Below are 12,998 nucleotides of genomic sequence, written 5' to 3'. Positions count from 1 at the left end.
GGCATATGAAATTAGTAGTATGCAAGATGCCATGTAACCCAACGCTTGCAGAATTTTTCTTGCAGGGAGTTGGGTTCTTGCTGCCATCAATTGAAAATATTGAGTTAGTTGTCCTTGCTTGTCTGGCATGAGATAAGCCATCTGGGCCGTTGTATTCAAGCTGGCACCCAGGAATATTATCTCTTGTGAGGGCACTAATTTTGATTTCTTTTCGTTTACTGTGTACCCTAGGCAACTTAACTTTTTTTACAAACACCAGATGCTTTAGAAGAATGTCTTTGCTCTCTGCTTGAATCAGGCAGTCGTCCAGGTATGGATAAATTTGAATTCCTTTCCGTCTGCAAAATGCAATTACTGGTGCCAGGCACTTTGTGAAGACCCTGGGCGCAGTAGATAAGCCAAAGGGCAGTGCAGAGAATTGGTAGTGCATTGAACCAGCTATGAATTTGAGGTATCTTCTGCAGTTTTGTCTGATAGGTACATGAAGGTATGCCTCCTTGAGGTCCAAGGTTACGAGCCAAGCTTTCTTGCCCAGCATGGGAAGAAGCTGCTATAGTGTCATTCTGAATTTTGGAACATCCAGGTAAGTGTTTAGAGAAGAAAGATTCAGAATGGCCTCCAGGCTTGTCCTTTCTGGGAACCAGAAAGAGTCTGGAGTAAAATCCTTGTCTTTGCTCCTGTGGTGGTACCTTTTGAATAGCTCTCATGTCCATGAGTGCTGTAATTTGTTTTTGAGCCTCTGCCCATTGATTTGGTGGCAGATTTGGCATTCCTTTTAACCTTGGCAGAGTGTGAAAGTGGAACCTGTAACCTTGAGATACAATGTTGAGAACCCATCTGTCTTTAGTGATCAAATGCTAATTGTGATAGAAAAGTGCCAGTTTTCCTCCGAAGGGGGCTGCCAAGAGAGAACTGTTTGGCAGCTGTAGTGGGAAGTCATTGGAGCTGTTTTTTATATGGTTGGGGCCTGTCTTCCCCTTCTTTCTGGGCTGATGCACCCCATTGTCGAGGTCTGTAAGGACCTTGTGGTTGACCTCTACCTCTTGGACGTCTGTATCTACCCCTTTGAGGTCTGTCTGTAACTGTAAAGGACCAATTCTTTGTTGGCCAATTTCTGCTAAATCGTGGAGGCTGAACCTGGAAGAAATCCTTCACTATTTGCATAGATTTTGCATTATCCTCCATTTTATTTAATACCTCTTCTGCCTTAACTCCAAATAACACATCCTGCTGCAAAGGTGCATCCAATAATTTCACTTTAACATGATCTGGTAAAGTATGTTCTTTTAACCAAGCATGTCTTCTAATGACAGAACCTGTAACTGCTGCTCTACAGGAGGCCTCTAAAGAATCAAATCCACATTGCAAAGTATGTTTTCCCACTTGTTCAGCTGCATGCAATACATCCTGCATTTCTTTAAAATTAGGAGGGTCTGAGTCTGGAAGCATTTTTTGTTTCAACTGAGACATCAAGTATTGCTGATATTTTAGCATGTGAAATTGGCAATTTAAGGCCCTCATTGCTAAAGTTGCAGATGTATATACTTTCTTCCCCCATCTGTCTAATGCTCTGGAATCTCTGCCAGAGGGGACTGGATTCTTTGCTGATGAGGCCTTAACCCCTTTGGCGCCCTGAGAAATAGTTTCAGGGTCAGCAACAGGGCTTTTATAAAGAAATTTGTGAGAGTCAGGGACTCTGCAGAATCTGTCAGGCTTAACTGGGGCTGGAGGTAAAGAATCAGGATTTAAGCTGGATTCAGTGTACACATCATCTACAATATTTAACACTGACGGAATAGCAAGGGGTCTGTGTTGAGGTAATAAAAGGAAGTCTCTGAGCCTTTTCTTGGATTCTGAGTAATCCTGGCCTTCCCAATGGAAATGCTCCCTCATGGTATGCAAGGTTTCCCCAAAGGAGTAGTCCTCAGGCAGAGAGGCTGATGGAATTGATTCCTCAGCATCAGAATCCTCATAAGGGGGTAAAGAGTATCCTAGGTCTGAGGATGAATCTGAAGAGATGGATACCTGGTCGGATGAGTCATAGTCTGCATCCTGTCTAGGCCTTTTATCAGGAGGGGGATGGGACCCCCTGATCAGAGTGATTAGGTCTTCAGCCATTTTGAGCATTTGTTTTTTTAGGCATGGAGGCCTGTCCTGGAGAATGCTGTATTTGTTTCTTTGTTTTTAAAGGAGGTTTAGACTTAGCAGAAGGTTTAATGTTTAACTGAGTAGGTCTGAAAACACCCTCTGAAGCTACGGGTTGTTCAGCTACTCCGGACCCCCAGCCATCTCCACGAGGGAGTCAGAGGTGGCCTATGGTTCTAAAGAAGAGGTAGTCAGGGGCTGCGAAGGTGCCTCGCTGAAAAACGGAGAACCGGTGACTGGCGTAGAAGAGGCTTTGTCGTCAGTTTTGGGCCTCGGATGCCTGTCCTTGTCTTTGCGCTTTTTATGTATTCCGGTCGTTGGAAGTTCTGACAGCATGGTGTAATTGAATTTTCTGCCAAAATAATGTTGGGCAATACCAAACCAACGTTTAATAGTGCGCTTGTTAAACCTAGCACAAAACAGACAACCAGTGACGTCGTGGTCTGGGCCTAGGCATGGGATACAATAAGAATGGAAATCCTTATGTGGTATTTGCTTCCCACAAGAAATACAATTATCATCTTTTACTGACATCGGTCTGAGGCAAAAAAAGTTTCCCCAACGGGGTTACTTAGCTTTGTAGAAGACTTTGGTTCTGGATTCGGAATGAAAATCTCAGGAGACGGCCGACCGGCACTTGCAAACTGCTTTTGCTTCAGGCACCGCGCGGCAAGAAAGACTGAAGAAAATGGTGTCGGCTGCATCTTATATACCCCTGACGCACTGACGTCAGGGAAGAAGCGACAGCAACCGACGCTGGACCAAGACTTTGGAACTCAAGCCGACTGGGGAACCACCTGACGGCAGGATAACCCAAGTGTAATGACTGCAGCAGTGTAACACGATGAACATCAGATAGTACAGTGAGATCAACTTGTTCAACCAATACAGATTATAATTATGGAAAGGGAAACTACAATTCAAAACACATTTTCAGCAACTTTAACTGTATCCGTCAACTCCATCCCTCTATAATCGCCACAATTTCTACACTGATAAACCCTAAACTACACATGAAATCATGTATCCTTGTCTTGAGGTCAGCTAAATGCTTCAAATGATTAATTACTATGTTGCACCTATTAAAGCCTTAATCCAATGAACTAATCCTGAATCTTGGCCTCCACACATGAGAAATGAGTCAGTTTTTACAAACAGGTGAGCCTATTAGTTATTTCAGAAGCAAAACTTTGCAACCATGGTAAGACTTCTGATTTCCTGCATAAGGTCATCTTAACATTAATCATGATCCACTACTGCCACTTGCAGCGAGCTCAAAGCTAAGCCAAATATTGGATGTAGTTCTAAAGACCCCTACTCATGCAAAGACACTGACCCAACAACTGTTTTGGGAGACAGGGCAACAATACAGTTAAAAGCTCTGCAGCAGAATATATGAAAAGAAAAGCTTCACTTCTCTGAATTGAACCAAGAGCAGTGATCATAGTGCACGGGACTTTAGTTGGGTTCATGATTTCAATCATTTCCATGACCATTTCAACATTTATCCATGAAGTAGTTATTTTTAAAATGTTAATCTTGTACTTCAGCATACTACTCCTAAAGCAAATCACCACTCACTGTAGAGTTCAGCCCCAAAAAGTGAAATCACAGTTACCATTCAGAATCACCACTCAACAAAATTTTTAATTCCTGACTCAACCTCATAAAATAAGCATACTACAACACAAAGAAAACATTCTGAAAATGATCAAAGTAACTTGGTGAAAGCATACTCACAATTTAGCAGTCTTCTATATATAAAAAATTGCCATTGCAAATGTCTACAGACAACATTATTAATGTGATGCCTAACTAGTTTAAAATTCTAACAGGGTTTTTTTCGATTTTACCTTTGGTAGTGGAACTAAAAATCTACTGCCATTCATTAGCGAACTGGAGTTCATAGGTTCATAGGTTAGTACTAAGCTAACTGCCCTTGCGAGCCATTTTAAGCCTAGCCATTTATCCCTTGTGAGACTCAAACCCTGCACCTTGTGTTTGTAAGGCAAACACCTTAACCATTAGGCCACCCTCCCAACCCACTTTTGCTGTGGCGATCCTTAACTGGGAAAAGCCGAAAGAAGAGGAACTACTTAAAACTGCTGTAATAAATTACACTTTATACATTATTTAAAATACTTTTAATTTAAAAAAATGCAGACATTTATTTTATAAAACACCTGGCAGAGACTGTAACAGAACAGGAATGATGGAGTGCATTTACATTTTTACCATGTCACCACATCCCTGGATGTCTTTTGTTTCAGCTTTTTATTTTCAGTGTTTTACAGTTATGGATATTTCACTTTTAAACCAGAAATACACTTTCTATTAAAAATAGTTTCCTATATGCGGAGCCTTTCTTCCACCACAGATGTTTTACTAATTGCACAATCTGAGCTTTTTACCTTGTTTTGCCCCAATGACTCCATGAAGTAATGGGTTCAATAGAAGCTGCAATGATGCTGGGTTGTTAAAACTATTCAGAATCTGGGCAAAGTTTGGCTCCGGCAGCAGACCTCCTTTTCCACGGTTTACAGCCTTAAAGAAGAAAAAATAGTAGTAGAGTAGCAACAGATATTTCTAAAACAATTTTAAATGCTTTAAACTACACCACAGAAACCAAAAATGCACATTCAAACCACGTAAAGCACATACTCAAACACCCACTTTGTTACTTTATGTATTAGCACAAACCACGCATTTATGAGCTCCATTTTCTTGTCTAGTACTTAAATCAATCAAATGAACACACCCCTATATGCAAACCAGCAAGGTTCTGCATGTATAACTTGTTATGAACAAACTAAAGGCAGATGAGCAAATAACCAAATGCAACCCGCCTACTAAATGTTACACAAAGAATACATTTTTTAACTTTTATATAATCACACTTGAGCTACTTGCTACTCAGCACACAACAAAATCAAATGCTGCTTTCACAGCAGCGGATGATCAAACACTGGGATCACTTCTGCATAGGTTCATAGATGTGTACTAGGCTAATGGTCCTGGAGCCTTTACAAGCCTAGCCCATAGATTACCCTGGCATCGTGCCACCCGACCTTACTGCAGTAACACTCATCATAAATGGACATCAGCAACATTACTAAATGTTTATTCAATGACAGGAATGGTACCAGCCTCACTTCCAGGACTTTAGTAGAGTGGGCTGGGCTAGTTCTTATTCGGAGGACGTCAGCAGGAATGCCAGGTAGAAAAGGAAGAAAAACCTGCACAACTTTTTGTTCTTTTTTGAACACAGACAAGCTACACATCCAACAAGTGTGATTGTTCTGGTGTGTCAGCTAAAAGAAAGGCTAGTACCATTCCTCACATTATGCAAATAGTTGCTCAACCCAAGGAACTAAAACGGGGCAGGAAGTAAGGAAAGCAGGAATAATGCTGGGGTCTTCCTAGACAACTGCAAGGAGGAGGTTGTAAGATCAGAGTATAGTTTGTTGGATGCTGGAAATCAATCAGTGACACAGAGGTTGCTCTGCGTAATGATATCTGAAATTCATACAAAATAGGTTCATACCTTCATAGGTGTGTACAAAACTTAACGTCCACTGGGGCCTTTTTAAGCCTAGTCATGCATCCCAAATCTATGACAAGTTCTGGTACCCTTGGTAAGTGTAAGAAGGGGCTTGGGAGATGAAACATTTAAAAGCAAAGGCCTGGGAGATGAACCATTTACTGGCTGCCCATTAGAGCCGTAGGTGCCACACAATGTGGGGACAGCTTTTTATGAATGGAAGAATTTATGCAGTGGTGCTGCCATCTAGTGGCAAATGTTACAAGTATTTATACCTTTGACGTCTTTAGCTGTTCCCAGGAAGTCAAGTCCTGTATGTATTGCTTACTTGTATTTACATTCATTTTTTGAATTTGTTTTTTTTTTTTTTTCTTCATGTCATTTGTTATTTTAAGATATGATGTTTTTATCTGAATGCTTTATAAATAGTTCATGTTTTGGCTCTGCTTAATTATCCAAACTAGCTGAATGACTAGTTTGTATTTAATAGTTTGTTATCCGAGATTGTTTTAATGATAGGAGGTTATTTAACTAGTGTGTTACAATGCGTTGTTAAATAGTCTGAAGAACTGTCTATGTTATGTCACGAAAGTGCTTACTATTAAACATTATTTACCGCAATGTCGGTTTCCTCAATTTGTTTGTTTGGACTTAAAATAAATCCAAATGCAATAACCCGACCAGGTAAACAAGGAAAAGTCACGGCCAAAGACCAAGGTATTATGTGAAAAAATTCCTTTTAATCCAGCAATAAAATCCACAAACTCGACTGTAAAAGGAACATAAAATCAAGCGCTTTCACCCAGGTCCTCCCGGGCTTTATCAAGATGGCTACTACGATTTCTAGGTTGCTTTATATACAACTTTTTATACAAACTAATTGATATTAATTAATTAATTAACCAATAAAAACATGTTCTTAACATAAAAATTTGTGTCTTAATTACACCAACTTTTAACATCTTTAAAATAAAACAAACCTACACAAATTTGAAACTAATTTAAAAAGTTGTATCGTAGTTCTGTACTGTCATAAAATATTATGTACTTAAACACACTTATGCAGACATTTTACTAAGTGCAGACACTACAAAACTAACGTGAGGAAATGCGTTGTGCAAGTTCTTGTAACTGTCCTACAAAACAAGTGACTAATAAGAAACTAAAATATCTACGATGGTCCTGACCTATTATGTGAATTTCATAAACCATGCCAACCATTCACAATTTTGCCCTTCTCAACTTAAGTATACTACTAAGGCTGATGGTATCATTAAGACCCAGGGGTTTGGCGGCGTTAAGTTTTAACTGCCAAAGCAGTTCCCTGTATTCAAGGGACGCTTCCCAATCTCCATCTCTTGGGTTACTTCTCACTTGCTCAAGCACCAAAAATTTTATATTCATCGATTTGCAAACCAATGAGTGTTTATAAAATGCATTTGACTCCTTTTTCCTACTCATCATAAAGATGTTCGTAGATCCTCTCGTTCAAAGTTCTTTCCGTTTTGCCGATGTAAAAACAAAAGCAATGCTGGCAAAATCCAAGATAAACTACACCCTTTGTGTTACAATTATAGTAACCTAACGTTCCAACATGTATCCCTCTGGATTTCAGATAAAGCCCCTTACTGTTGGCTATATAGGGACACTGTTTGCATGCCTTACACTTATATGTACCCCGTAATGATTGAGTGTTGGGTCTACTGACAATACGATCCCTTTCAAGTAGGGCCTTCAAATTCATATTCCTTTTCCTTATAAACTGTGGTCTACTACCAATGGCGCTATTAATATCCTCATTCATGGCCAAGATTGGCCAATATTTGCCTACAATATTTTCGACCATTAGACTGTCAGTATTGAAAGTGTGCATAAATGCACTACTATGGTCAACAATGCTGTTTCTTGTTACTTCTACCTCTTTCCTACGGGTTTCACCTACAGGGGGAAGTAATAGTCCGCTCTTTTAGAGGCAATGTCAGAAGCTAAAGCATCAAACAATTGCATAGGGTGCCCCCTCTCTTTAAATAGTATTCTCAAAAATGATACTTCATCTTTGAACAGACTGTTTTCACTACACATTCTAGAGGCTCTTATAAGTTGCCCCTTAATGATTCCCTTTTTTTGAAAAAATGGATGGCAACTATCAAAATGAAGGAACATGTTGGAGTAACTATCCTTTCTATGAATGCTGGATTGAAAACAACTCTGCACGTAGTTTTTTTCCAAATTTACATCCAAATAATGCAACCGATCAGCTCGAATGTTATAAGTAAATTTCAGGAATTCCGTACTAGAGCTAATATACCTCAAACTCATAAAAATCATTTTTGTCGCCCTTCCATAGGATACAAATATCATCAAGGGTACCGCTGGTAATGCAAAATAAACCTAGTCCAATTTGATTTAAATATATATTTGGATTCCCAAAAGGACAATACTACATTGGCGTAAGGTGACGCACATGGGGTACCCATAGCAACTCCTCTTTTTTGCTTAAAGAGTTCACCATCGAAAAATATGAAGTTATTATCGAGAATTACTTCCATGAACTCTACTACTAACCCTACAATATTAGCACTAAGACTAGAGGAGCTGGCTAGAAATTCGTTGAACCACTTTAACCCTATGTCATGTGGAAACTAGGAAATAATTCTATGACATCTATTGAAACCATATATTGTGTCTCAAAAAAGAATTATTTTTTAATACTTCTTAGAAATTCCCAAGAATCCTTGCAGAGGTACTGGAGTGATGATACAAAACTCTTCAGTGTGATGTCAATAAATTTACCTAGTGATTCCGTAATATCCTTCGCTCCAGCTACAATAGGTCTAAACTGTAGTGGATTCAGTCCTTTATGGACTTTGGGTATGCCAAAAATTACTGGGGTTAGCGGCTTCTGTACCAAGAGGTAATTAAATAATTGCTCATTAATCACACCTTGGAGGAGGTGGTCCTCTAGCATGTACCTGATTTTTGCATAAGCAATGTTACGCTCATTGACTGAAACCCCACTGTACTGCTCGGTGTCATGTAATAATGAATACAGGATTGCTTCATAGTCGTGCTTGTACATTAAGACCACCCCCCCCCATTATCAGTTTTCATAACCCTTATACCTTCTTTACTCAATGAGTCAATTAATTTAAAGGATTCGTCTGGTAAATTACTCGAGTCCTCACGTTCACTATTTCTCTGAAAACCCCTAATTTCTGCTTCCACCAACTCCTCAAATATTCTTAGTGCAGGGTGTAAAGGTGGATTCATCATACTTGATCGATAAAAGAGGTTGGGCACATAGTTCTTCCCTTTAAAATAAATGTTCAAGTTCAACTGGCGTGTAAATAACTTTAAATCTAAGACAGTTTTAGTAATATTAATAGATTCTGCTGGAACAAAATGAAGCCCCTTAGTAAATAGATTAAAATGTGTGTCATCTACAATGATCTCAGTGTAGTTATAAATAGAAAAATTACCTTTTTTGCTTGTTTTACAAATAGGGGCGTTCATGTTACAAATTGTGTTATCCAAACAAGTCATATTTCTACATTCATTAACTATTACCCTCCTGGGTTTGTTCCACCTCTGAGCATACGACGTGAATTGCCTGTTCCCCTGCCTCCCCTGAGCATGGTAAAAACCCTGGTCAAATTGATTTTGTTGTTGGTTTGTTTTTGGGCCAACCTTTCACTCCTCCTAGGGGCTTGGGCCAAGAACCCACCTTCATTAACATTCTCTTGTTCGTTACTTAAATTAGTATTACTTGCTACATCACGTGACCATCTATTCCTAATATTAAAACAATATGCCACACCATTGTTGTAATCTTGTAGGTCACGCTCTAACTTCTTAATCTTTCTGTTAACAACTCTAAGGCAGTGTTCATCAACTTCTTTAAACGTATGTTCGTAATCTTTTTTAATACTACAAAAACCAGAATCATTTACAATTGTGTTATTAAGAGCATTAACCTCCGCTAACAAATAGGAGGCTTTGCTCTCATAGTCTTTGACCATTAGGTCAAGCATGTCCAGTCCTGCTTTGTTAAACAATGCTGAAAGATCATTAAATAAATCCGAGCCGGGCGGGGCGTTGTTTGGAAATCTGTTTAAATGCAACCCTTTGGGAACCCTTTTCACTCGAATACACTCTGTAAGATATTCAATTTCCATTTGTGCCGTTTTGTAGGCATATAGCTTGTTGTTTAACTCTCTAAGCAATTGCTCAACACAGTCATTATTTGAGTTAGTAAAATTGCCAGTACCTTGTCTGTCCATCTATTAAAATTAAAGTCCTTGTTGGCATTCAAAATAATTCCAAAATTAGACCTCCTGCTTGTTGTTTGAGTGTTGTGGTCCTTCAACGCTAGCTAGTCGACCGCCTTCCGTTATTTTCAGCGTCGGTATAACGTTTGTTTGGACTTAATATTTGAGACTATTTTTGTTAATGGAGAATTATTTTATAGAAATGAGAAAAAAATGCACAATTTTTGTGCAGAATTTATCAGTTATCTAACTATTCAATTCACAACAGATGTTATAAAGGAAGCAGAAACTGAGGAATATTTGGAGACTAAGTGTATTGCTGTAGATGGCATATGAAAGAAAGGAAATGTAACGGGTAGACTTGGGCAAGGAAATGAGACATAACAATGTAAGTTGTGTATAAGCCAATATACTTGCCAAGTCTTACTGTGATAAGCAGCAATAGGGGAGTGCTGAGATAATGGTGTCAGCCCAGGACATGTTTCTTTTGTGGGTCAGATAACCATTTGATAAATCTGTGTGATAAAAGAAGTCACCAATGGGAGGAAAGAGGGCATACAGTTGAGAAATGCAAAATGGAAAGCCACAAGTGTGATAAAAAAAGAAGTTATGTACTCACCATAACATTACATCAGAGTAGTTCTACTTTATTTGTCTTCAACCTGTGGGTACCGGATCCGTATTGGATCTGAGCCGGCAAATTCACTAGCATCTGCTCCAAGCTCCTTCCCCTTACCCATAATACACCTCCACTACCTTCCAACCCCCAGATTGAGTTTGCTGACCTTTATACTGAGAACCCGACCAGAAGAATACTTTATGAACTAAAACTGCAGCCAACAGGCAGTTCATATGATAAGGTCAGGGGAAAGGAGGGAGGGACGATTGAAGACATATGAAGTAGAACTACTCAGATGGGACGTTATGGCGAGTACACAACTTCTTTATCTGAAGTACAAAACCATAGCTGGCCTTAGGCATAGGCCAACTAGGCAGCCGCCTAGGGCACCGGTCTAGCAGAGGTGTTCTTCCAGTATTTATTTGGTGTAGGAAGACCAGGATGGGGGCACCAGGTAGTGTAGTGGGGGGCACTGTGGAGCTTTTGCCTAGGGCACCAGTTCACCTAAGGCCGCTCCTGTACAAAACAAACTGATGAGCTGCTAGTTAACCAGTACTTAATATCCAAGACAAACTTTAAAAAATAAAAAAAGCACTGGATACACTCAGATTCTTTTATTAAAAATCGTAAGTTAAAATCTCTCTTCAGAGATAAAACTTTCACCATAAAGCTTCCTCAGGTGAATACATCTTAGCAGTAGGAATCAACAGTTAAATAATCATTGAAATCACATGGTATAATTTCAAACCAATTGATGCAATTCCCTTAAACAAGATTTTAAAGTAAAACAATAATTTAGTCCTGGTGGTAAATGGGACTTCATCCTTAAAATCCATTTCATTTCCTCACTCTCAGTTAACATTTTTACATCCCCACCTCTTAGTGGTTTGTAAATAACTTTCAGTATCATAAATTTGAACATATGCTCATCACCTCTATCCAAAATATATTTACTAAGTGCATTTGTCAACAATTTCCGTTTTATATCGCTAAGATGACTAGCTATACGCTCTTTAAACCTCCTATTGGTCATTCCCACATACGCTTAAAAACCTCAGCTTTAGCCGGCTAAGAACTTGCTGCATTCAACTGGACGTATAAGAGAATTTAAGTACCTTTATCTGCACTTTTTTCAAAAAAATACAGTATTTAAATTGATTTTAACTGTGTTGCAGAAATATTAACAAAACTAGAAGTTAGTCACTGTTTGCTGAATTTTGTTATTTGCTAGTAATTACAGGTGTGGGGGTAGCCACATTCTTTGATTTCCTGTCCTTGCCTATTTAAGTGGTACAGTGTGAAATATTTTCTGCTTAAAAACCTCAGCTTTGGGCGGCTAAGAACTTGCTGTATTCAACTGGACGTATAGGAGAATTTAAGTACCTTTATCTGCACTTTTTTTTTTTCAAAAAAATACAGCATTTAAATTGATTGTAACTGTGTTGCAGGAATATTAACTGAACTGGAAGTTTTGACTCTGCTCTTCAGTTAGTCCCACCCACCCTTCCTCTTTTTGTTTTGGTGTTAATCTTAGTGGCCTTGAAACTGCCCGCCCCTCTTGTAAATTTGTGTTTGGATACTCCTTCTGGGCCGATCTCATTTGCTCACTCAAATGAGTGCAGTGAGATCATATTCTGATTTCAGGCACTCCTACTGTGTACAAAGAGAGCATCTGGGAAACAGAAAAAAAAAATAAGCTTGTTTCCTACCTTTCCTGTTAAGTGGTATAGACTTATTTGTAGGCTTCTGAGCCCCCAAGCCCTTCTGTGTTGGAGGGAAGCCTTCTAGCTTAGTTTTTATTTTCTTATAACTAGCCAGTTTTCTAGTTTCAGCACTCAAATCTGTTTCTTTGATCTCAGCACTTGTTCAGAAAAAAAAAAAGTCATCTGCTTTTACTGTACTTGTGTTTCTACCTACTTTATTTTACTTTTGCATCATCTTAAAAGTACTCGATTGTATTTATTACTGCTTGGTGTAACTCATTCTAAGCCTTTTCGTTTAAACACTTGGGCTTCGGACCAGTTGTTTTGCACTGAGAGGGTTTGTGGTCTGCACTGTAGTGGCAGAACAGGTAGCTTACATCCTTCTAGGTTGGGAACTGCTGATTGAGGGCTCAGTGTCTGTTATTCTAAAAGTGTATTCATTCTGGTTTAAGCACTTGGGCTTTCAGGCCAGTCATTTTACATTTAGAGGGTTCGTGGTCTGCACTTGTGGGAGGAGAGGCTGGACTCTGCCCTTCTGAGCTGGGAATTTCAGGTTAAAGGCTTATAGTGCATGCATATCTGAACTGCTTCATACTGAAGTTGGCGCGCCTTGTTTGCTGTGGCATAGACTGGATTCGGGCCTGCTGGAGCTAGCTTTGTTTGTGTAACTTGAGCACTAATCCAGGCATTCTCTAAAGTATTCAATTGTATTTATTACTGCT

The 12,998-nt window shown here is 39.2% G+C and overlaps 1 protein-coding gene across 5 annotated transcripts in view; it reads right to left on the bottom strand.

The window, feature by feature from the left end:
• The window catches only part of RAVER1 (ribonucleoprotein, PTB binding 1), a 2,969,353-nt gene that overhangs the window by 2,244,918 nt on the left and 711,437 nt on the right, over positions 1-12,998 (bottom strand). For all 5 annotated transcript variants that reach the window (XM_044084574.1, XM_044084577.1, XM_044084578.1 and 2 more), the window contains exon 5: positions 4,557-4,689. In XM_044084574.1, the coding sequence (XP_043940509.1) occupies positions 4,557-4,689 (133 nt within the window). The remainder of the gene's footprint in view (positions 1-4,556; positions 4,690-12,998) is intronic.

The sequence above is a fragment of the Protopterus annectens genome, chromosome 9.part0 (genome assembly GCF_019279795.1).
Source record: "Protopterus annectens isolate FY-2018-M chromosome 9.part0, PAN1.0, whole genome shotgun sequence".
NCBI lineage: Eukaryota > Metazoa > Chordata > Ceratodontiformes > Protopteridae > Protopterus > Protopterus annectens.
This window is presented reverse-complemented; position numbering and strand designations above follow the sequence as displayed.